The 25,466-nt window shown below is 53.2% G+C and overlaps 1 protein-coding gene across 1 annotated transcript; it reads left to right on the forward strand.

The window, feature by feature from the left end:
• Positions 1-13,643: 13,643 nt before the first annotated feature.
• On the forward strand, positions 13,644-18,977 carry SFRP5 (secreted frizzled related protein 5; the record flags this gene model as incomplete). The annotated part of the gene is made up of 3 exons (XM_082853843.1): positions 13,644-14,166; positions 16,336-16,413; positions 17,967-18,977. 3 exons carry the CDS (start codon positions 13,644-13,646, stop codon positions 18,311-18,313), a joined length of 948 nt encoding a protein of 315 aa, XP_082709969.1. The 3' UTR covers positions 18,314-18,977.
• Between the last annotated feature and the right edge of the window lie 6,489 nt (positions 18,978-25,466).

Here is a 25,466-nt window from a genome sequence, read left to right on the forward strand (position 1 = left end):
TCTGTAAAGGGGTATGATAATATCTGCATTGTTAGCATGAAACAACTTCTGGAAAGCCCTGCCAGGACTGTTCCATGTCATACTGAGTGTGGGTTCCCAGATGGGGTCAGACACCAAACTCTGACCAAGGGGTTCATGCTGATGCAAGTTGCTACTGACAGAACCAAGCCCAAATCCAGGCTCAGCTTTGGGAGAGAAAGGCTGTCTAAGCACAGGCCCTCCTGCTAGGACTGAGGAAAGGGGACCAGATGTTCTGCTGTGCCCAGGACAGTGCCAGGTCACTCCATTGCCCGGGTACGACTGTTAGTACCACCCCCTTTCACTCTCCAAGTGTCCCCCCCTTGGAGAATCAGTTATGTGGTCCCTAGGCTGAAGGAACAAGGTTCTATCCTCCCTCGGAGAAAGAGAGACTCCATCTAACCTTGAGCATGTGGCCAGCGTGTGTGAAGTCAGGCAGCTAACTCCACCAGAGCCACACAGGGGTCCCGACTCAGAAGCCCATGACTCAAAGGACTCCCCGCAAACTCCTCCCTAGTTTTCTCAAGAAACACATGGTCACTATAAAAAGGTAAGAAAAGATAAGAAGATTAGTGAGAGACGGAGGGCAGGAAGAAGGGACTTTCAGATGAACAGACAGAATAAGGGAAGAATGGATGAATTAAATGAGAAAGAGGAAAGAAAAACAGATATGGGGACAATGGATGAAGGGAAGAAAGGAAGGATGGAAGGATATTGAAAGCGAGGATGAAAAGATGGATGGATGGGGGATCGACAAGGGTATGGATGACAAGAGATGAACGTCAGAGTCTCACTGGCCAGCTCTCTGACAGAGCACAGCAAACACGGAGGCCAGCAGAGGGCTTTCTTTCCAGAAGGACATACAGATTGACTCTTTGGGGCCCCAGGAAGCCAGTCTTCCCTCCCCCACTCCAAAGACATTCCTAGGACCACTCCTTCCCCTTCACTCTCTGCCTCTTCCCACTGCCCCTTCCCAAAGGGCAAAGGGCAGCACAGCCAGGAAAACTATCTGCTATTTATCCCAGCCCTGTTTACTCTGGGTCTGTAATTAACAGAGTCTCCTTCCCAGATCAAGGAGGGCCCAGGACGGCCCAAAGAGGACACGGAGAGCCCTGACAGGCCAGGTTACTCATTGATAAGCAATGGGGAATTGAGGGAGGCTACACCTTATCCTCTTCTGTCCCGTCAGCCACCCTTTCCTGACTCCCAAGGAGGCAGGGACCCAGGTCCCAAGCAGTTCTTAGCTCAGGAAGGCTGACATAGGATGGCCCTGCCTAGAAAGCCCTGCCTCAAGGTGTGCAGGTCTGTGCAGGTACAGCTGGAGTCCTGGATCTGCCTTCACCTGGGCAGCTCCCAAGATCAGGGTCAAAAGACTGTGTAGCCTAGTGATGAAGATCATGGGCCCTGGGAAGAGACCAGACCCAGGTTCATAGACCCATCTCTTCTCACTTACCAGCTGTGTGACCTTGGGCAAGTGACTTAATCCCTCTGAGCCTCAGTCTTCCCCTCTATAAAATAGGGATGATGGTAAATCAGACCCATGTCAAAAATGCTGCGAGGATGGAATGAGTTAACTTACATAACACACCAAGCATGCCAGGCATCAGTCAGTTTTGGGCTCCTTTGGGGAACCTGGGGTGCCCTTCTCAGCCTTTTCATCCTCCAGGTTCCTTCCACTTTCCCCTAGGATCCCCTCAGCTACCAGCAGACACTTGGAGGTTCTGTTTCCTCAGTTACCCAGAAGGGCTCCAGAGGTTCCTGGTTGTCCAGTACAGTAGCCACCAGCCACATGGGCCTATTTAAATTTCAATTAACTAAAATTAACATTATTTAGCCATGAAAAGGACTGCAGTACTGATTCATGGTACAACATGGATGAACTTCAAAAACATTCTGTTAAGTGAAAGAGGCCAGCACGGAAAGTCATGTACTATATGACCACATTCCTATGAAATGTCCAGAAGAGGCAAATCCACAGAGACAGAAAGAAGCCTCGTGGTTTCCAGGGGCTGGGGGCAAGGGGAACGGGGAGAACCTGCTTAATGTGGACAGAGTTTCCTTTTGGGGTGATGAAAATGTTTAGAACTAGACAGAGGTGGTGGTTGCCTAACATTAGGAATGTACTCAATGCCACAGAAGTATTCACTTTAAAACGGTTAATTTCATGTTATGTGAACTTCATCTCACTACAAATAATAATAATTTAACTTAAAATGTGGTTCCTTAGTAGCACTAGCCACATTTTAAAAGCTCAGTAGCTACATGTGGCTAGTGGCTCCAGGATTAGAGGGCACAGGTACAGAACATGTCCATCACTGCAGAGAGTTTTTTTAACAACGTTGACCTTCAGGTAATCAAATATAATAGTGATAAAACCTCTTTACATACATTATCTCATCTGACCCTCTCACCAGGATGGCATTTTTTTTTAAGACATGGGGAGATTGGGACCCAGAGAAGGGAGGTACAAGCCCAAGGCTGCACAGGGAGTGGCAGGCCAAAGACCTGCACTGGGGTCTGTGGGCCTCTGCGGTCCTTTCTGCCCCCCTCAGAGACGGGCCCAGGAAGTAACAACCAAACTCTCTGGCCATCTGGCTGTCCTGCTCACATATCTGCTTTCTCCTGAAGGGGACTTGGCACCAGTTTAAAGCAGGCGAGGGTGTGAAATTGTACAGTCTAGAAGTTGAAGGGTGCTTGGTTCCTGTTTGCAAAAACTGTGGGGAAGAGAACTTAGTGCCAAGTGATTTGGAATTTTAACAAAAATTCCAGGAAGCCAAAGGCTGGGTAATGTGAGTGGAGGGGAAAGAATGCACCTTTCCCTGACCCCAAGTTGCCTGGCCACATAACTAGGTCAACAGGGCACAGACCTCTTTGTCTCTAGTGGACCCTGAGCTGTCTTCAGAGCCCTTCAAGGGGGGCTAAAAAGGCCTGAAAGTTTTCCTGGCCTTGGCATAATTCAGACTCGTGGAACAGTGGAAAAGCATGGAAGGTTGGGAGAGTCAGAGCTTTGTTCAATTCCAGCTCCATCGCTTACTGCCTGGATGACCTTGAGTAAGATACTTAACCTCTCTGAGCCTCAATTTCTTCACCTGTAAAATGAGGACTGACTGTGTGTCTCCCTCAGTTGCTGTAAGGATGAAGCAAGATAACAGATGTGACTCCCAAACACCCTATAAAGATGATTAATCTTCACCAGGACCCAAGCAGTTCTCAACCACTGTCCTTAGGAGAATCTCACCTTAAACATGAACCCTGGGGAAGTCTTAAGATTAAAATCCTCATCAATAATATTACTAATAATAGCAATGGTGCTGGCATGGGTCAGACTCACTGAAGGGTGATTATGAAATCGCAGATGGAGGGACAGGCTGGCTGCCCTGCCTGTACTCAAAATATGTGCAGTAGAGTCAGATCCATCTGGAAGATTCCCAGCTGTGTGACCTTGGACAAGTTCCTCAATCACCTCTGACTTCTCATCTGTAAACAGGGATGATAATAACATCTACCTCTCAGCATTGCTAAGAGATTTAAATGAGATGATAATGAACTTAGCACCATGCCTGGACATACAAACGTCTGCTAACACTGTTTATTAATCAGAGCCCTGAGCCGGGTGCTGGGGAAGGTAAGAAGGACAGGAAGCCAACTAACCACATCCCCAGGCAGAGGAGGCAGGTCGTGTGGAGCTTCCAGAAGGGAAAGAGTTCTCATTTTAGCCTCAAGGAGGTCCATGAGCCTTAGAGAGTGGCTGCAACCATGAACAGGACGAGGGGTGGAAGTGGGGAGCGGGCACGGCCCCCTCCGAGGCCAGTATTTCTTATCTTGGTCCCCAGGCCACTGCATCAGAACCACCTGAGAGTGACATATGCTGAACTGGAATCTGCAGGTGGCCCAGCAATCTGAATGGGCCCATCATCCAAGCTGATGGCCCAGCAATCTGAATGGGCCCATCATCCAAGCTGATGGCCTCACACTGCAAATTTGGGAACGTCTCTCCCCTCCTGGCTGCGGGGTGTGTCCTGTGACAGCCCACGTCAGCCAGCTTAGTCAAGGTAGGTCCAGGAGGCCAGGGATAATTCACAGGCACAGGAAGTCAACCCCAAACCTCATCTGCCCATCATACTTCCAACCATTAGACAAAAACAAAACACCATGGGGCATATGCAGGGGTGAGGAGTAACAGGCGGCACAATGCAGCCACTGACTGATTTCAGAAGATGACCAATGAGGGTAGCCACCAACCAATCAGAACAGAGGTCTGACCAATCAGAACAGCCAAATAGGGCCCAGTCGGCTGCATGCACCCCTGGAGAGAGTTCATACTGGACAGGGGCCACTGCTGGGGACGGGAATGCTTGGTGGGTAGGGCTCTGGCCCACCCTAGCCCTTACCACACTCGACCCCTCTCATCTGTCTTATCTGTTGAGTTCCCACAAGCCACATTATTTGAAAACAGGATCTCCTTACTTTAAAAACACCATTGGTGAAAAGTGTTGATCTATGAGTGCTTCACAAGGGCTCTGCCAGCCTTTGGGGCAGGACAACCCTTGGTCGTGCAGGGCTGGGCTGGACGACACAGGAAGTTAGCATCCTTGGTCCCTGCCCAGTAAATGCCAGCAGCAGCCCCAACGGTCCTGATGACCAAACCCAGGCAGGGGCGGCCTATCCATCCAGCTGAGAAGCACTTCTAGCCCAACTCCCCCTGCTTTACAGCTGAAACAATTGAGAGCCAAGACATCGAGTGACCACAAGGCCACAGCACAGCGGGTGAGTGGGGAACTGGAGAGCCAAAAGAAGTGGGCTGAGCCCAGGTCTCAGACAAACCTGACTGGGGCCTCAGTTACCCAGAAGTGGGCAGGACAGAAGTAGGGGCCCCTTCCAGAGAGCCTTGTGTGGGCACCCATGCCCTGAACCGCCGCCAGATGGAAGAACAAGGACCAGGTAGCCCCACTAGAGCCAGAACCCTCAGCGTCCGAGCACAGAAGACCCATTCTGGGGCCAGGCAAAGAAGCTGTGACCACGTCGGCGGCCCTCGGGGCAAGCGCCCGGCAGTTCCCAGGCCAAGGCCCCAGCTCCCTCACAGCAGAGGACAATTGCTCCATTGGCTAGAGTGGGGGAGAGGAGATTCACTGGCCGGGGCCCTGCCCGGCTTCTCCCCACCCATACCCTCTCCTTAATGAGGCCATTGTTTGCCCAGGGTTCCCCCAACAGCCGGCCCTCACCCCAGCCACTCCTGCCCTGGGTTTCCCCTCCACAGCCTGCCCTCCAGGACCTCCTGGGGGCTTCCTGACTTTCTCCCTTGCACTTGGAGCACAAAGGTCCCTGGGGCCTCTCTGACCTATCGTTCCCCTTACAGGGCCACTCACTTCCCTCTCCCAGCCTCTGGTTTTTAAATTAATCAAAGAGGCGTGGACTGCCAATTGACTTCTGTTCAGCATGAGAGGAGTTCCATCCTGAGAGCATGTAATTCCAGTCAAAAGCAAAGAAATCTGCTCTTTTATTTACGGGCAAATGCACCATTCTGTGTTGATTTGGGGAAAGATGGTGAATAGCTTATGAAGCTTTAGTAGCTCCTTCCCAGACCCTGGGTGGTCAGGAACCAGCAGAATAGAGAATAGCTTTCAGCTGAAACATTTAAAAATCTGGGGTCCCAAGGGCCCCATGCAGCCACAGCCAGGGTTGAGAGTGGGAGCCGTGCACCACCTACCTCCTGTGGTTGCACAAAACTCTTTCAGCACTCACACTAGAGCAGTTTTACGCATCTTCAGGTACTTATTTAATCTTACCAACAAATCTACAAAAGGAAAGTCCCCATTTTGCAGATGGGGAAACTGAGGCACCAGGAGCTGTGTCTTACCCAAGTTCCCACATAAGCAGTAAAGGCAAAAGCCTAATCATAGGTGCCTTTGACTGCATTCAGGGCTCATTCTCTTCTCCACCGAGAGGCTTTGGGGCACCTCTCCAAGCCCCCAACTAGGAACCCACTCTACTTGTGATTAGAAGATACTTGTGTGTTTGTTCATCGGCTGGCTGCCCCTCTAGACCTCATACTCCCTGAGGGCAGTGGCCCAGGCAACCAGGGCCAAACCTGCTGCAGCCTCATTACCTGAGTCCCACTGAAGTTTCTGCTCTGGCCCCAGGGCTCCCCTTCCCCTGCAAGGCAGTTTGGGTCAGTGCTAGACAGTGTAGAACTCCCTCCAGACATTCTCACATGCGGACAGGAATCCACAACCACAGGGGGAAATCCTGGGTTCAAGCCCTGGCTCTGCTTTTTGGCTGTGTGACTCTGGGCAAGTTACTAAACTTCTCTGAGTCTCAATTTTCTCATATTAAATGAGGATGATAATGCCTCCCTCATGGTGCTATTGGAAAAATTAAATGAGGTCATATATGGGAAAGCACAGAGCATTATGCCAGGCACCTAGGATGCCCTAACCAAGTGTTCAAGACAGTAGGGGGAAGGAGGGAGCGGGGGCGCCTACGTGAGCTTAGGGGGCTTGCCCATCACCCCAAGTCCCTCAGCAAGCATCTCATGCTACTCCACTTGCTCCGCTCAGTCCTCACCAGCTCTCCCCACAGTCACCCTATAGCCCTCCGGATCTTCCCTGGGCCTCCCAAGAACTCCAACAGAGACCAAGAAAGGTTAAAGGAAGCTGGCTCCCACCTGAGCCCATCTGGCTCCAAAGACTCCTTTCTCCTGCCGCCTCCTTCCACCAAGCATTCATCTGTCCAGTCAGTCATTCACTCACGCAACATGTATTGAGCAGCTACTAGGTGACCGGCAGTATTCTAGGAGCCAGAGGAACGGAGATGGACAAGACAGGCCTTGCCTCTGTGGAACCCTCAGCCTACTGGGAAGCCAGAAATTGAAAAAAATCAACCTAGTGAGATGACGAACAGGAGATGAGGGCTGCACAGGGAGGTCTGGGGTTCTACGAGTGCGCCCAGCCAGAAGGCCTGGCCTACCTGGAGCCTTGGGAGGAACTTTATGCTAAAAGCAATCAGAGCAACTGAGGGTCTCGAGCTGAAGGGTGAGGCTACCGTGTTTGCAGTTTGAAATGATTCACTCCTGCAGAGTGGAAAACAAGACCAGAAGGCAGCCCCAAGCAGTGAGGAAGGACAGCATTGAGGAGGAGCAACAGTGAGAAAGGGACAGCACAGGTGTATTTACGAGAAATTTAGGAGCTAGGAGCCACAGAATCTGGTGACAGTCTCTAAAGACCATTGTCGCACCAATGTTCAATAGTTTTAACTGACAATTATATAGAAAGCTCTCCTCTGTGCACGATTCCAAGCACTTTTTAAATGAACTCTAATCCTCCCAATAATCCTATAAGGCACTATTGTTATTATCCTCATTTTACAGATGAGGAAACTGAAGCACAGACAGGTTAAATAACTCGCCCAAGGTCAAGCAGCATTGAGGAAATTAGAATCCAGTCTTGCTCCAGAGTTCGTGGGGTTTTTTTTTTTCTTCTTCCTCCTTTTTTTAAATATTTGAACATGCCAACAGCATCCGGGATCTTAGTTCCCCAGCCAGGGATCGAACCTGTGTCCCCTGCAGTGGAAGCGTGGCGTCTTAACCACTGGACTGCCAGGGAAGTCCCCAGGGTTTGTGGTCTTAACCCAAACATTTGGCTGCCTCTCTGATGTGCTTCTAGCTGGGCTGCCCACCAGCCACAGCTCAGGGCTCCCAGGTGTGCTGGGGACCCAGAGAGAAGAGGAGAGCATTACTCAGCCTTCTCTCCATCCCAGCCCTGTCCAGAGACTACCAGCCGTGCCCACCCTCCACCCCACTTCCTTTTGTACTTCAGACAGTCATTCTTAGACTAGACCAAGGCGCAGGCCCAAGACAAGACTGGCCTCTGCTTTTTTTGCAGAGCTACATGAGATCCAGGACAAATGGAGAGCCTGCTGGTGCCCGGGCTCATAGAAGGAAGGACTACGTCACCTCCCTAGCCACTCGATTCAGTGACAGTGAGCCCAGCCCCTCCAGGACCAGGCCCCCACTGCCACCAGGGCACCCAGAGATCCTGAACAGGCCTTCTTGAACTGCTGCCCACAGCACAGGTTGTGCAGCAGGAAGGCTCGGCGCAGCTGGGGGCCTATGGGACAGATGTTGACTTTGCAATCGACAAAACTAAAATGCTGGAAAGTAAAGCAGTGCTGTAGGTGTGGTAGGAAGAGCACTGGACTGGAAGTCAGGAAGGTCAAGTTCTAGTTTCCTCTTATAGAAAGTGGTGGGGGATGGGAGGATGCTGGGGGACAATAGAAGTTGTTCCCTGCTAGCACTAATAGTTCTCTTAACTTCACAGACCACTCACCCTGCGCTCTTTGCTGAGCACTCAGCAGCAGCTGCTATGAAAACAGGTGTCCCAGCAGAGGAACACTGAGACTGTAAAAGGCAGATACTTCCAGGAGGCTCTGGAACAAGGACAAGATTCTTTCTCACCTCTTCGGGCATCCCAGCCCTCCAGGAGGCAGGCAAGCCTGTGCTGGCAGGACCTCCTCACAGCCAGGGATGGAAGAGGTCCCACCTCAAGCCAAGGCTCCTCACAGCCTCACCTCCATCATCATTCCAGCCCCCTTCCTCTTCACTATCCTCAAGACAGCCCCATGGAGAATGCAGGGCAGAGACTGCATTCCTCCTCATGTCCGCAGATGAGTAAACTGAGACTCAGGGTGTGGGAAGGACTTGCTATTAAGTTGAAAACATACAACTCAGATCTTCAGAATCCAAGCATGGTGCACTCCCCACTGCTACACACTGCCTCTCCCAGAGGCTTTGTAGAGGCATGAATGGGGTAGATCTCTTGGCTCCTGGCTCTGTTATAGCTCTGATCACAGAGCTACTGTACGCCAGGCACTCTGCCAGGTGCTTCTCTCATCCTTTATCTAGTAAATCTTCACGACCACCCAGTAAATAAACGTTACTAACCACATTTTACAAATGAATAAACGCAGGTCTAAAGTTCAATAGACATGCGTCCAAAGACACACAACTAGGATGTGGTCAGAATTCACCACCAGTCAGGCTGACTCAAAGCCCCGGCCCCTCCCACTACACTTCACTGCCTTCGTGTGTCTGTGTCCTCCACATGGGCTGGGACTGAGACTCTTACTCGTGTATGCCTGGCCCATAGCAGGCATTAGCTAAATGTTAGTTCATGGAATTATTTTTCCCAAGACTAAAGATTAAAAGGAACAAAGAAGGCTATTTCATACAGATAAAAATTACAATCCAACCAGAACATACAATAATCACAAAACTTTATGCTCCAGGGACTTCCCTGGTGGCGCAGTGGTTAAGAATCTGCCTGCCAATGCAGGGGACACGGGTTTGATCTCTGGTCCAAGAAGACCGCACATGCTGCAGAACAACTAAGTCCGTGCGCCACAACTACTGAAGCCCACACACCTAGAGCCTGTGCTCTAGAAGCCACCGCAGTGAGAAGCCTGCGCACCGCAACAAAGCGTAGCCAAGTAGCCCCCGCTCATGGCAACTAGAGAAAGCCCGCAAGCAGCAGCGAAGACCCAACGCAGCCAAAAATAAATAAATAATTTTTAAAAAAAAAAGAAACTTTATGCTCCTAACAACACAGCTTCAAAGTATATAAAGCAAAATTGAATCAAAAGAAAAAAAAAGAAAAGAAAAGGAAAAATTAGCAAACCTCACAAAGTAGATTTTATACACCTCTATCAGAAATGAACAGAGGAAGTTAAGCCAGTGGTTCTTGAACTTTTTGGTCTCAGGACCTCTTTACACTCTTAAAAATTATTGAGGTTTTAGATTAAATCAAAGAACTTTTGTTTATATAGATATCTACCATTTATATCAACATCTACAATGGTTAAAATGAAAACTGAGAAAAAATTTATATATTAATTCATTTCAAATAACCGTAATAATCCCATTATATGTCAACATAAATTTTTGTGAAAAGTAATTACATTTTACAAAACAAAAAAATTTAGTGAGAAGAGTAGCACTGTTTCACCTTTTTTTTTTGGCTGCGTTGGATCTTCGTTGCTGTGCAGGCCTTCTCTAGTTGCGGTGCGCGGGCTTCTCACTGCGGTGGCTTCTCTTGTTGTGGAGCTCAGGCTCTAGGCACGTGGGCTTCAGTAGTTGTGGCGCGCGGGCTCAGTAGTTGTGGCTCACAGGCTCTAGAGTGCAGGCTCAGTAGTTGTGGCGCATGGGCTTAGTTGCTCCGCAGCATGTGGGATCTTCCCGGAGCAGGGCTCAAACCCGTGTCCCCTGCACTGGCAGGTGGATTCTTAACCACTGTGCCACCAGGGAAGCCCTGTCTTACACTTTTGCAATCTCTTTCATGTCTAGTTTAATAGAAGACAGTCAGATTCTTATACCTCCTGCATTCAATCTGTTGTATGTTGTTTTGGTTGACATATATGGAGAAAATTTGGCTTTACAGAGAAATGTAATTGGAAAAGAGTATTTTAATAGCCTTTTTAGATATTATGGCTATCAAATTGATACTACAAAAAAATTGACAGGTGACAATTCCTTAAATGTTGGTTGTAATGTAGAATCTGAATCCGCATCAATAAACTTTTCTTACTCAACAGAGTAAAATCCTTAAAATCCATTGGTCTATCTTGCACCTTGAGTGGATCTTCAAATTACGTACAATTTTGACCTTGCGGACTCCCTGAAAGGCACTTGGGGGCCCTCAAGGGAACCCTGACCACAAGGAGAACCACTGAAGTAGGCACTAAAAAAGTAGAAAAATGTAGGATTTGATAACATAATTAGCAATTTTTTTTTTGGCCGCACCGCATGGCTTGCGGGATCTTAGCACGCAGTCCTAACCACTGGACTGCCAGGGAATTCCCCATAAGTAGCAAGTTTAACCTAAGAGTTCTCTATGTAGAACTGTGCTCACAACAAACCATGAATACACGTTTTGAACAAGTGGTTCCCTCCATCAGCTGGGGGAAACGTGTGCCTGGACAGAGAGCAGACGCTCCAAGATGGACAGATGCCCAGCATGCCAGGTGTCCCAGCCAGCTGGGACGGCCTCATCAGAAAGGGATACGACATCAGAGCGCAGCCTCCTCCTTTCTCTGGCCACAGGGGGAGAGCGTCCTTGAACAGCTACCCCAGGGTGTAGCCCCCCACCTGGGTTCCTTTCCTGTGAAGGGCTTCCCTCCTCAATCTCATCATGGGCCCCATGTCAGGGCGCCTCAGGGGTCCGCAAGGCAAAGTTGCCGGGTAAAGCCTACCCATCCTCCTCTTCCAGGAAGTTTCTAGCCTGGCCCCTCTGCTCTTCGGAGCCCCTGGAACTGCCAGGTACAGACTCTCCTGGCTCTCAGACCATGTGCAGTCCTTACATAAGCAGCAGCAGGAACAATGCCTCACTCTGTCCAGGCCAGGCACTGGGATGCCAAGAACAGCACAGGAGACCAGCTACACAGGGAGCCAGCACCTTGTACAACCATCTGGGAACTCCAACACCCCCGCCAGGGACTGAAACCACAGCTCCCCCGGAGTGCAGAAGCCCTGCCAAGCCCAGAGTGGGTGGTGAGGGGTAAGCTGGAGTGCAAGGAGCAGAGCTGCCGCTGAGCGTCCCAAACCAGAGCCAGGGCCAAGGTGTCCTAGGGAGCTTTCAGAACACACGCATTTCTCCCCTAAAGTCACACACCCCTTGGCAATCTAACATTCCCAGGTATCTACTATGTGCTGGCATTGTGCAGGAGGCTTTCTTTCCATGCACCATCCTGTTTGCCCCTCACAATAACTGCTGAGGCGGTTCTATTTTACAAACAAAGAAGTGAAGGGTGAGAATGGCTAAGTATTTGCCCAAGGTCACTCAGAGAGTATACACTTGGATTTGAACCTGGCTCTTTCCGTCTGCAGAGTCCAGGCTCTTGCACCATTACTACACTGTCTGGCCCTGCAGAGAGCGGTCCTTCACCTTCTGAGTGGTCATCCCCAGAACCTCTTCACGCTGGGGTTGGGAGAGGGAGAAGGGGCAGGAAAGCCTGTTCTCCCCAGACCCAACTAGGTCATCCTGGACATCAAAAGAACATCCTGTCCCACCCTAGGGCTCTGTCTGCTTAATTTTCTTCTGCCTCCTCTGCCCTGCCTTGTGTCTTTTTCTCACAACTGGATCAGATGAAGCAGGGCCTATGTCTTTTGTATTTCTGTAGCCCCATCTGTGGGATACACACCTCGAGCCTTGCACACAGTCAGTTACCCAGCTAGGTTCTCAGGAAGGAGCCCCCCACCACCACCCCCAAGCCTCTTGTCCAAAGCTCCTCCCACAGGAAAGCCAATGGCAGGCAGGGTCCAGACAAGGAAAAGACCCCAGACATGGGGTTCCTGAAAGCTGCCTCCTCTGTGATGCCTCCCTGGATATCCTCTTCAATTCCTTCCTTCTCTAGGCTCCCAGAGGAGGTACAGTCTCCTCCCTCAGCGTTTCCTACCCTAGGCTGGAATTTATCTTAGGGCAGAGTAGTTAAACCCTGGCCTTTGGAACCCAACACCTGGACTCAAATGATGGCTCCTTCATCTATTAGCAATGTGACCAAGGGCCAGTTACTTCACCTTTCTGAGCACCTCCCACCGCAGTCATTAAGCCTGCAGACTCAGAACCCAGACCTCCTGGTCATATCTGGGCTCTCACTCTGGAATCAGACTTCCTGGGTTCAAGTCCTGGCACCAATCTTTACTTAACCTTTTTGTCTCAGTGCCTTTATCTGTAAAGTGAGGATAGTAATAGTATCTGCCCACCTAATAGCATTATTATAAGAATTAAATGAGGTAGTTTATGCAATATGCTCAGAACAGACTTGACACACAGGAAGCACCCAATAAGTGTTAGCTATCATTGGAAATGGTTGATAAGGTTGTGAAGTGCTGTGCAGTGTCTGAAGCACTTAATAAGCGCTCACTAAATAGTAGGTATGATTATCTTTGCCCCCACTAAGCTGTGATGTCCCGGACGTGGGTTCTGGATCATATCCCTCTCTGATTCCCCAGCACCTCGAGCCTTGCACACAGTCAGCACGCTGCCCGGCACCAAGCAGGAGCTCAATAAATGCGTGAGGACTGGGAGTGAAGAACTTGCCTGCCTGGACCAGGAGGGTGTGGGCAGCCAGGAGCCTCCTGCCGAGAGAAGGGAAAACCGAGGTGTCAGGGAAGAGAAAACAGAGCAGAGTGGTAAGGGCCGAGACGGAGAGATAACCAAGTGAAGTGAGTGAGAAAAGGAACAGGAGAGGCTGTGGCGGAGAGAGATAAGGAGGAAGGATGGAGAAGGCGAGGGGCGAGGAGGAAGCCTAGGGAAGTGAGGGAGCCCCGGGGAGAAGCGCAAGGCGAGGCTGGGTCAGTGGCAGGGTAGTGGGCGAGCGGCAGAGGGGCGCAGGAGCCGGCGCTGAGCGGGACGCACAGGCCGCGGGGCAGGAGACGCAGGGGGGGCGCCACCCTGCCTCCCCGCCTCGGGGAGGGGGCCGGGCGGCCGGAGATTGGCTGGGGCGCGCGGCGAGGCCGGGGCTGGAGCTTCAAGGTGGGAGGCGCCAGGATCACTCTGTGCGCGCGGGCGCGGAACGAGGCTGCCACCCACTTGGGCGACCTCAGCGGCAGGGGAGTATCGGGGGCCTGTGCAGCCATGCGGGCGGCGGCGGGGGGCGCGCGGGCGGCCGCGCTGGCGCTGCTGCTGGGGGCGCTGCACGGGGCGCCGGGGCGCGGCGAAGAGTACGACTACTACGGCTGGCAGACCGAGCCGCTGCACGGGCGCTCGTACTCCAAACCGCCCCAGTGCCTCGACATCCCCGCCGACCTGCCGCTCTGTCACACCGTGGGCTACAAGCGCATGCGGCTGCCCAACCTGCTGGAGCACGAGAGCCTGGCCGAGGTGAAGCAGCAGGCGAGCAGCTGGCTGCCGCTGCTGGCCAAGCGCTGCCACTCGGACACGCAGGTCTTCCTCTGCTCGCTCTTCGCGCCCGTCTGCCTCGACCGGCCCATCTACCCTTGCCGCTCGCTGTGCGAGGCCGTGCGCGCCGGCTGCGCGCCGCTCATGGAGGCCTATGGCTTTCCCTGGCCCGAGATGCTGCACTGCCACAAGTTCCCCCTGGACAACGACCTCTGCATCGCTGTGCAGTTCGGGCACTTGCCCGCCACCGCGCCTCCAGGTAGCGCTGCCGCCGCCGCCACCTCCCTACCCCCAGCCCCCAGCGCCCCGCGCGCTCCGACGGGATAGATGCCGCTCCCCCAACCCCTTAGCACAGCTCTTCAAGCCCCCAGAGGTGCCACACACACACGTCTTTGCTCAGCCCTGCATGTCGCCCAAAGCCTACCAGCCTTCCCACCTGCGGCTGTGGACATTCCCACTGGTTCTCCCCCATTCCAACTCCGTTCCTGAAACCTCCCCCACTTCCCTCACAGCTCCCACCTTCCCAAGCTTCTGGAATCCCTGGGGGAGCCCAATGCTGTCACTCCATCCTGAGGCCTCCAATAAATGCCTTATCACCTCTCTCAGCCCACAAATGCCCAGGATTGCTAAGCACACTCTGGGCTATGAATTCCACCCTGTCCCCATTTTCTGCACGTGGGAACCCTAAATTTTCCCACTCTTTCCCCAGTCCCCCAGGTTGGGAGACCTTTGGGTAAGGCTCAGTGCAGAAGAGTGAGCAGATTGCCAGGCTTGGCCCCTGACAAGGAGCCCTTGGGCAAGTTGCTCAACTTTGAGCCTTGGTTTCCTCATCTGTAAAATAGGAAGCAATCCCAGGTTCCCAACATTTATGAGATCCTAAGTGCCACCTCCCACCCACCCACCTCCAATCCCATTACCCCTAATTCCTCTCTGGTCTCAGCCCCCCCCTTCACTGTGCACCCCCTCTGCCAGACTCCTTCCAGGCAGAGTAAGCCCAGGCTGGGCACCAGACAGGAGGATAAACAGTGGCACCAAGCAGGGCAGCTTTGCCTGGGTGGCTAATACCCAGAATCTAGGGAGCCCCTGGCTCTGGGACTCTCCCAAGGGGCAGCACCACTCCCCCATTTTCCATTTGACCCGGCCCCCCAGAAACAACTGGACTCCACCACACCCCACCTACCCCTCAAAGCTAACCTCACCCAGGCAGTCCCCAGTCCTACACACCCACACAGGATCTGAGAGTTGCGGCTGGGTGGGGGTCCTGTGTCCAAAGAGTGTTGAGAGAAGAGAAACCCCTTATTCTCAGGTTAGTAATGGGACCAGGAAGCAGGGGAGAAAGACGCAGCTCAAGCACAGATAGCATAGTCCCCAGCAGGGATCCTAGGCATGGCTCCTTTATTCTGGTTTTCTTGGAGCCCAAACATTAACATCCTGGAAAGCAGGGAAATCCCAGGCTTGGATTCCCACCTGGCTCTGCCCTCCCACTCTCACCCGCTTTGAGCCCCTTTCTCCCCCATGATGGGGCACCCACCAGAAGGCAGAGACACAGAGCGAGGTCAGATGCTGTGTGGTAGGACCAGAGGCAGCCCGAGGTATCTGTGTGGCCAACAGACAAAACTGAGAATATTTCATACAAAAAGAGTTTTGGCTTCCCTTGAAAAATCGGAAGTTCTGGTAATGCTAAATTGGGTGCTCCTCAGTTTACCACAGTCCCTACCCTGCCGGCATCACTCATTTACCCACCTGTCTGGAGCCTGGGTTCCTAGAAAGACCCCGCAAACATCCCCACCCTAACACTAGTCTAGGAGTCACAAATCCTGAGTTCTAAGCTCAATTCTCACTAGCTTTGCAGACTTGGGTAGCCACTCTGGACCTCGGTTTCCTTTTCTTTAAAAGAGGAATAATGGGGCTTCCCTGGTGGCGCAGTGGTTGAGAGTCCGCCTGCCGATGCAGGGGACACAGGTTCGTTCCCCTGGTCCGGGAGGATCCCACATGCCGTGGAGCGGCTGGGCCCGTGAGCCATGGCCGCTGAGCCTGCGCGTCCGGAGCCTGTGCTCCGCAGTGGGAGAGGCCACAACGGTGAGAGGCCCGCGTACCGCAAAAAAAAAAAAAAAAGAAAGAAAAAAGAGGAATAACGATACCTACTTCATAGGCTGAGGACTAAATGAGACAAAATTTAGAAAAAGACAGTGCACATCATGGCCACAGCTGCCAGCGCCACGGGGCAATCATGCCCACCTGGTCAGTTTTGTCCCTTCAGACCCTTTGAACTTCACAGCCACTCAGTGAGCATTACCATTATCATCATGTTTCCTGATGAGGAAGTGGAGGCTTGGCAGGGGGAGGTGGCTGGTCAGTGGGGGAGCCTGAACCCTAAGTGGCTATATGGACTTTGATCCCCTCTCCCCACCCCTGCTTCTCTCTTCAGTGACCAAGATCTGCGCCCAGTGTGAGATGGAGCACAGCGCTGATGGCCTCATGGAGCAGATGTGTTCCAGCGACTTCGGTGAGTGTAGAGCCCACGTGGCCACTGCCCTCTCCCCAGAGAAATGTACCTCTTTTTTGCACATCATCCCAGGGACTTCAAAAGCCCCTCAAGGCCATGGTCCATCCCTGGCCAGGGCTCCGGCAGCCCTCCCTTGACACTCTCTACAGAGGGGCCTCCAGGGCTGGATTCTCTTTAGGGGAAGGAGGCTTGGCCCAGAGATGGATGGAGGTAGCAGAGGGGAGAGATGGGCTCCAGGATGGAAGTGCAGCCCCCTCGTCCCTGGGCACCTCTGCCTAGTACCTGATGCACCTCTGGCCAGGGGAGCTGTGGTCACCCGTCCCACAGCTTCATCCTGGAGCCTCCCCATTCCTGGGGCAGTCAGGACTTGGCTCCTGTGCGGACCACGCAGCCCAGCATGTGGTCTTGGCCAGGTCAGCTCCTCTTTTGTGTCTTAGCCTCCTCTGTCTATGAAAAAGAGAAAGCAATGAAATCCTTCCTGCAACAGGTCTTTGATGTCGTTAGTCTATTTGGAAAGAGGACACTACTACTGCAAGGTGTGTGCGTGCCCGAGAGAGAAAGAGGGGGTGGGGGAGAAGGAAAGAGATTTCATAACACTGTCCTTTCCTGGGTGGCCAAAGTTATTCTGTGGCTTCTCCCTGGCTGCTCCCAGAGATGGGGACCCTGAGGCCTGCAGAAGGAGGACCCTGGCCTAAGTGACCGCCACTAACTCCGTTAGGCTCTCTGGCCTTCAACCAGCTCCTCCACTACCCCACACTCGCACTCCTACACACACCGCAGACATTCTCTCACACACAAAAACACACAGCACCACACTCCACACTCCCACCCACACTACACAGTCGCACACAAATGACAGCAGTGGGTTCGCCCAGCAAGAGCTGGTTGTACGCGGTGCTTCCCAACCCTGCGCTCCGTGACTCAGTGGGTCACGGTGGGAGCACTTACCCATGGAAATCAGCACATGCGACAGAGAAGGGCCCCCCCACCTCCCGCCAGAGCTGGCTGTCTAGCATTTAGAGCCACCACTGCTCCAAACACCACCCCCTGCAACACACACACACACACACACACGCAGCCAGAAATCCGTTCGGAAGCATCCCCAGAGATCATGAAATCCAGCCTTCCTCCATCACAAGGACGCCCCCTCCACCAAACCCTCCCTCCAACTGGTCAGCTCCACCCCCAATATTTCCCTTCCCCAGGGAGCCCACACCCAGCTCCACTCCCCACGGAGAGCTCTCCACCCTGCACCTGGTGTCATGGAGAGGCACAGGCCAGACCTCAGTTCAACCCAGGCTCTAGAATTCAGGCACATCACCACCTCTCCAAACCTCATTTCCCCACCACGCCTCAAGGATGAAACACGATAATGCCCGTGCGAGTCCAGCACATGATGGGAGCTTCATAAATGTCAGCGTGTACACGCAGAAGCTCCATCTCCCCAAGCCCCAGGCCTGGAGCTTCAGGCAGAGCACCAAGCATGGGGCCACCAGCGTCCTGAGCAAACGTGACGGTTCTCAGGCCATCCCTCTGTCCACCCCAACACACAGTGGTCAAAATGCGCATCAGAGAGATCAAGATAGAGAACGCGGACCGGAAGCTGATTGGAGCCCAGAAAAAGAAGAAACTGCTCAAGCCGGGGCCCCTGAAGCGCAAGGACACCAAGAGGCTGGTGCTGCACATGAAGAACGGCGCTGGCTGCCCCTGCCCGCAGCTGGAGAGCCTGGCCGGCAGCTTCCTGGTCATGGGCCGCAAAGTGGATGGACAGCTGCTGCTCACGGCTGTCTACCGCTGGGACAAGAAGAACAAGGAGATGAAGTTCGCGGTCAAGTTCATGTTCTCCTACCCCTGCTCCCTCTACTACCCCTTCTTCTATGGGGCCGCAGAGCCCCACTGAAGGGCACTCCTCCCTGCCCCACCCAGCCAGCTGTGCCTTGTCTCTGTCTCCACCCCTGGGGCGCACTCTCTCCTCCTGCCCACCTGGCTCCCCCTACTCCCAGGCTGACCCAGCCCCTGCCGGAGGGTGGTTCGTGCAGAGCTGCTACCAGCACAGGCACTAAGGGATGGACATGGAGCCAGGCTGTCCTTGACCGAGGGGTTCTGGGGTCCTTGAAGGTTTCCTCCCATAGGAGCAGAGGTTTCTCAGTTGGGAGAAAGTAGGCAGAGAGAAAAGAGAGCTCTAAGCAGCCTGAGGAGGTGGCTTCCAGGATAGCCGGTGGTGTCAGCTCCCCTCTGTTGGCGGTGGGGCCTCGCCTGGGAGAGGGAAGTCCTGGTATTAGGCTGAGCTACTTGAGGAACAGTTCTTGGCCCCCAGGGCCCCTTCACATGTCCTCATTGTAGCCCCCCAAAAGGAAAGGGTCACAGTGCCCTCCAGGCACGCCTCCCCTCCTTCCCCGTCTCTGCCCGTTTCCCTTCCCGCTGGACCGGAGAGAAGCCCAACCCAGCCCCGCTCCCAGACGCGCACTCCTCAGCCTCCGCATGTCCCTTTTATCCTGATGACCAGTAAATTACTGCTACTACTGTGAGGCCATAGATACTAGACTGATGCAGGTAGGGTTTGGTTTTCTTTTTTTTTTTTTAAGTTTTTAATTAAATCAAAGAAAACAAACTGGTTTTAACCAGGTGATTTCTTTATCAGCTGGTTCCTCGGTAGGGTGTTCAGAAACGACTTCGCGAAAGAGGCCTTTTTGTAACCCACGGCCTGTCCACACAGACATACTTGGAATGCCTAAAAAGAGCAATTCCCATGTTTTCGCAGGATCCCCCGAGAACACATAGAGAGGGTCACCCTTCTCATCCTCACAACGAGACTAACTGAGCGATGGAGATGACTGTCCTTTTGTCTCAGAGGAAGGACAGAGATGCCAAGTTCCCCAGCCTTCTCCCACCATCAGAAGGCTCCCACAGTCCTGCAGCATCTCCCTGACACGGGCAGTGCCTGCTCTGAGGAGCCCCCAAAAGGCTGGGCCACAGGGAACTACTCTGAAGACCCAGAGGCCTAAACGTGTCACTCCTACCCCTAGAGCTCAAACACCCCTGGGCACTGGACGTGTAGGAGATGATGGTGTGGACAGGTGCTACTCCAAGCTGGTCCCTGGACCACAGCATCAGGATCACCTCAGAGCTGGTGAGAACCACAGAAGCTCAGGCCCCACCCCACACCTGCGTTTTAATACATAAACCTTCGTATCATCTAGGGAGCTTTCACAAATTACTGGGCTCTGCTTTAAATCAATTAAATCTGAACCTCTGGAGGGTGGTCCAAAATCAGCATTTCTAGATGCCCACTGGGGCGGTGTGCAGCCAGGGCTGAGAACCTCCATCCGGATAAGCCGACAGCTAAGGCAGGAGGGCGAGGGGCTGAGGCTACCTCAGGCTGGAAGGGCCCTGGTCCTGCACGCAGGGAGCGGACCAGCTATAATGCCTCAGGGGGCTTCTTCAGCGAGCTCAGTGCAGATGGAGGCTGCTACCTTGAGCTGGATGGGACAGTGAGGGGAGAAGGCTTGAAACGGAGGTGACAGGCTGCTGTCAGTAACGCGTCCAGAACTTGGGAGGGGTGGTGCCCGGAAAGAGTCCTGAGGTGACCGCCAGCAGATGCTGAGGGACAGGGCAGACGTACCCAGAGCACGGGGCTGGGGACACCCCCAGAAGGCTTTCCTCACCAACTGGGGTACAGCTGGGATGCCAAGTCCAGTCAAGGCCTGCTGATCCTCCAAAACAATGGAGCCACGTTCTCCTGAGGTGAGGAAAACCCTGGCTTGCTTCTGCAGCTCTCAGAGGAGCGCGCTGCCACAGAGAAACAAGGGGCCAGTGCGGGCTAGCAGGTGGTCTGACAGCCTGCCTATAAGTCACCTCCCTGGCAGTCAGGTGCCCCACACAGGTCAGGGGCGGCCGCGGCCTGCGTGTTTCTCCTCACCTCTGAGGAAGCCGCTGCCTCCCACCCTCGCCCAAAGCCTGCCCAGCCCACCTGGCTCCCTGAAACCGCCCCTTGTCTCCCAGCCTCCTACCCTGACCAAATATTTACGGGCCCTTCTAGGGTCAACCAGGACCAGGGATTCTTTTTTCACTGAACACACAGGACTCAGGCTGCTTCTGGCCGGAGCACAATACTGACCTCTGTCAGGTGCTGGCAGCCCATGAGAGGGAGCGGGCGGGGAGGGGCTCCCTTAGCCCATCCTGCGAGGCCCCAGCAAGGCGCTCCTCACCCACCGCCACAAAGGGGTCAGGCCCTGCTCTGCACCTTGGCTCTGTCCCCGGCACCTGCCGTCAGAGCCCCCGGCAGTCTCTTCCCTGGGACCAAAGACCAAGGAGGCCCTGCAAGGCCTGAGCGCTCCCTGCATTCAGTGCAGCCACAGAACACTCCCTCCTGGCCAGCCTGGGACAGGCGGCTGGTGGTGCCCAGCGAGCATCTGCGCGGCGTACCGGTGAATGATGGCATCTGACCGCGTGGAGCAGAACCCTCCAGAAACAGCGGGGCTTCCCCACTCAAGAGATCCGGAGCTGGGAGGTCCGTGTCCCAGGCTCATTCTGCCTTCCTGCTCTGCCAGTGGGTGGTGCCTCCTCCTCCCAACTTCTCAGCCACATTCCAGGGAGCAAGGCGGGAAAGGGCTAAGAGCAGAAGCGGCGCGTCAGCTGCCTCTGGTTCTTTTGATCAGGAAAACAGTAATTTCCCAACAAGTCCCACCTGGTAGATTTCCACTTCTCGCTCACCAGCCAAAACTAAGCTCACCAGCCAAAACTAAGTCACATGGCCAGTCCAAGTTGCAAGGGAGCAGAGGAAGTGTCTCAGCTGGGTGCAAAGTGAGAGTTCTGATAGAGAACAGAAGGGTTTTGGGGTAGGCCCATGACACTCAGGATCAGGCGAGAAGAGGCCAGTTCTGGTTTCCAGTGCTGTGACTTAATGACCATGTGACATTGGGGACATTTCCCAGCTGGAAAACGGAGTGATTCTGTCTACTTCACAGGGCGGCTGAGTGTTAAGCAGGGAAATGTATGAAAAATACCTGGCAACAATACCCAGCATTTAGAAGATGCTCATTAAATGGTAATTAGTATTTTTATTAACCAAAGGCCTTGACCTAGCACAGTGCCTGCACAAAATAAGTGCTTATTAAATTCCTAATTGATTTGTTAATCAACTAAGAAATGCTACTGGCAGGAAGGCAAGGAAAAGACAGGAACATCTTATCTAAAGGCCAGAACTGTTACTTTCAGAAGGGGGAGAGAATTCACATTTGTGGTTTTGCATCAGAAAATACATCCCCAGGTAGTATGTAGGGCAATAGAGAAAAGAAGACGTATAATACTATAGTAGCATTCAGTATATAGCAAGCCCATTAATATATAAATATTCAAGCACTTGGGCATTTTAATTTAAGCCTCCTGAGGTAGGTACTATTATTATCCCCATTTTAATGGTGAGGAGACTGAGGTTCAGAAAGGTTAATGAACTCATTGAAGGACACACAGCTGTACTTAGTGGTGTGGTTAGGATTTGACCCCATGCTCTTAACCCCTGTACTACTGCCTGCAGGGGGCAAAGCCGAGGACAGGTGGGCAGGATCAGAGTACAAGCAGCCATGCGTCTGTTACCCTGCCTCCCAGGAAGATTTCTGGGGACCCTGCTCAGACCTCACTCCAAGCACCCTGAGAGCAGCAGAAGAGCCATCCTTGAACCATGGCTTTTCTCCCGAATCCCAGGGCAGCCCACCCCTTCGCCCCTCCTCCTCTCTCAGCCCCATCAGCATCCAGCCTCTCGGGTCCCACAAAGGAAGCTCACATCCCACAACTGTTTAGTCGACTGTAATCCTGGCTAAAGTTCACTCCTTGGGAAATCCAACGTGGGGGGTGGTTGCTGCTGGAATGTGTGTGGCTGGGACCCAGTGTCCCAGCCCAGACAGCAGGCTCTGCTGGGGCCAGGGGAATCCAGAACCTCCAGCCCCCTGCTGTGCCAGAGAATGGAATGTGCTACCCTAGGGTGTTGCAACAGACCCAGCCAAGGAGATGGGGCAGTGCTGGGAGCTGGGGGAGCTCCTGCCACAAGGCTGCCTCTGTTCCCCTGGAGGCTGAGCCCACTTCACTAGGGCTCGTGGTGGGCAGGCCCTCCTGTTAGCTCAATGGCTCAGAACCTCCTGGAGCTAGTGGGAACAAGGCAGAACAGAAGGGAGGTGACAGCCAGGACTGCTATGGTGACCAGTTTCTCTGAGGCATCCACAAGACCTGTGGCACGGTTCACATTGCGGCTCCATGGCTCACTAGCTGTGTGACCTGGGGCAGGTTACTTAACCTCCCTAGGCCTCCACTTACTCATTGGTGAAATGGAGTTAATGGTAGAACTTAGCTTTGGGGACAGTCACGAGGTTTAAATGAGACGACACACTCAGCTTACTGCCCAGTACAAGTGCTCAATAAACGTAGGTATTATGATCTTAGAGCCACCAGCTGCAGGACAGATGCTGGAGCCAGGGCCCCGAAGCTTCCATGGAGACAAAGGGATGAAAATGGCACTTCGTTTGGCTTCAGCTCTGAGAGCCAGGTGGCCAGCGACCTCAAATCCCAAAGACCCCACAAACCACGGCCAGTTCAAGGTCTGCCAAGGCTCACTGGAGGCTGCTCCCCACCACTAGCAACCCATGAAAAGATGGCCAGAAACCTCAACCCAAGCCAGGCCGTGGGAGCTGGCCATCCATCCAGGTCTGCCCAGCAGGTTCCAGGGCTGTCGCAGACCTGGCTACTGTCCCCTCACTTGGTCCCTGAGAACGAACTGGGAAGCATCTTTTAAACCAGGCATCCAATTCTACAACGGACAATCTGCTTTCCAGGCCATCCCACCTTTGGTCCTCTCCATGCTGTGGACCCCAGGCAGCGGGAAGGCACAATCCACTGCTAGTAAAACCCTCCATGGCTCCATTTTCCCAGTGGCACCTGCACTTTGAAGATGTCCATCACTGGCCTGCTCTGAGGCCCTCATACGCACCTCAAGGGGACAAGAAGGTGGCTTTCCTTCTATGAGGCCACTGACCCCAAATGATGAAAACCATGTTTCTCACACTCTGAATCCCATGTCCTGAAAGCTACTTGTGCTATAGTCTGTATTTCACCATTAGACATTGTTTTCATTTTCCTAACATAAAATATTGACTCTGTTTTTTCAAACTATACTCTGGCCTCATTCTTTCCTGAAAATAATCTATGATTATTCTCTAGTTTAAAAAAAAATTGCTGTTCTAAGCCATGCAGGGCAGAGTTGTTTTGATATTCCTAAAGATGGCCAGAATGAGAGAAATGAGTTAGTGTTTATTGAGCATTTACTATGTGCCAGGCACCTCGCTTCCCACCTGGAGTGGACTATCTCATTTAATCCTCACAGCAGCCACACAAGATAGAGATCACTATCTACCCACTTTACAGATGAGGAAAGCAGCACAAAAAGGCTTGGGGGCAAGGTCCCTGCAGCAACTCCAGTGTGGCTGCAGCCAATGGTAGAACAGGGCCAAGTGTGGAGCCGGTCCATCGCAGCACCCGCCTCTACTGTCACCGGGATGCTCTCTGGCTAGTGCAGGCTGCTCCTGCTCTAAGGGAAGTCCCTTCTGGTTCCATCCTCCAATGCTGCGGGGAACCCGCATCTTCAAGTGGGTATGGTGTGGCTCCCACAGTGAGGGGCTGGACTGGATTATCTCTGAGCATCCCTCCAACTGACCTACTATGACACACGCCCTCCATGAGAAAACTGCCTTCCTGGGCCTCTGCTACCACTGCTGTCCCCTTTTGCTCAAAAGCCCTACTTTCCACTCCTCCAGCATCTTTACTGTTCCTCTGGACTACCAGGCTACTGAGGTCGCTTTGGTACTTTTTTTTGCCACTTTGGTACTTTTTAAAGTGAACATGCTCTTCTGTAAAAACTGCTAGGACAAGGTTCTGGCTGCTTCCCTGTCTCTTGGGCCCCCTGCTGGGGCTCCCCCGTACTAGAGGAAGTTCCCAGACCGAGGCCTCAGTGTGCTGCGAGGACCCCTCAGGCACCGCAGTCTGAGTTGCACGTGCATGGGGTCATGAGGATGTGGCTGCAACCTGACCTCGACTCCAAGGCAGAGTCTCTCCACCCCCCTTTACTGCCTCAGGCCGAAGGTTTTGAAGACACCGCTTCTACCCAGCTGTGGTCTGCAAAGTGCCAAGCCTCTTGCAGCCGCTGCTTAACCTCCCTGGGCCTCAATTTCCTCCCCTGTAAAAGGGGAAGAAAAAGTGCCTACCTCTTAGGGCCATCTTGAGGATTAAATGAAATAATGTGTGTAAAGCATGTATCACAGCGCCTGGCACCCAGTAAACACCCCCCAAACCCCAGCTCCCAGGGAACTGCTTCTACTTCCCATCTCACAGCCAATCCTCTTTCCGGCTGGTTCTCAGCCTCCCCCAGGGCTGATCCTTTTCTGCTTTCTCAGAGGGATTAGCTAAAATCTTTCCATTCTAAAGCCTGCATCGCTTAGTATTTACCAAGTTCTGGTCCCCAGCCCAACCCCCAGCCCTCACAATGTGGTCACAAGTCAATCCAACAGGCATCTCGCTGAGCCCCTCCTGCGCAAGGCACAGCTTTCCTCCCCCAACCCCAGCTCACACCCCAACTTCAGCCTCCGCAGCCCCTCCGCCCCGTCTTGCAGACACAGCCCAGGCCTGCAAACTCAGCCAGTGCTGGGGGGACCTGGCTCTCCAGCCTCAGGGAGAGGGGGCATGCAAGGACCAGGACGAAAACATAGGAAGCTTGAGGCCTTTTTATTGACAATTCTCCATATACACAGACATCCTTTTAGTTCCTCTCCAGTGTAAATAAAGCACGAGCACTTAACTCTCATATCTCCACAGGACCCGAGGAAGGGGGACCCTTCACTCTCATATCTCCACAGGACCCGAGGAAGGGGGACCCTTAACTCTCATATCTCCACAGGACCCAAGGAAGGGGGACCCTTCACTCTCATATCTCCACAGGACCCAAGGAAGGGGGACCCTTCACTCTCATATCTCCACAGGACCCGAGGAAGGGGGACCCTTAACTCTCGTAT

This window comes from Leucopleurus acutus, assembly GCF_964270905.1.
Source record: "Leucopleurus acutus genome assembly, chromosome: 14".
Lineage (NCBI taxonomy): Eukaryota > Metazoa > Chordata > Mammalia > Artiodactyla > Delphinidae > Leucopleurus > Leucopleurus acutus.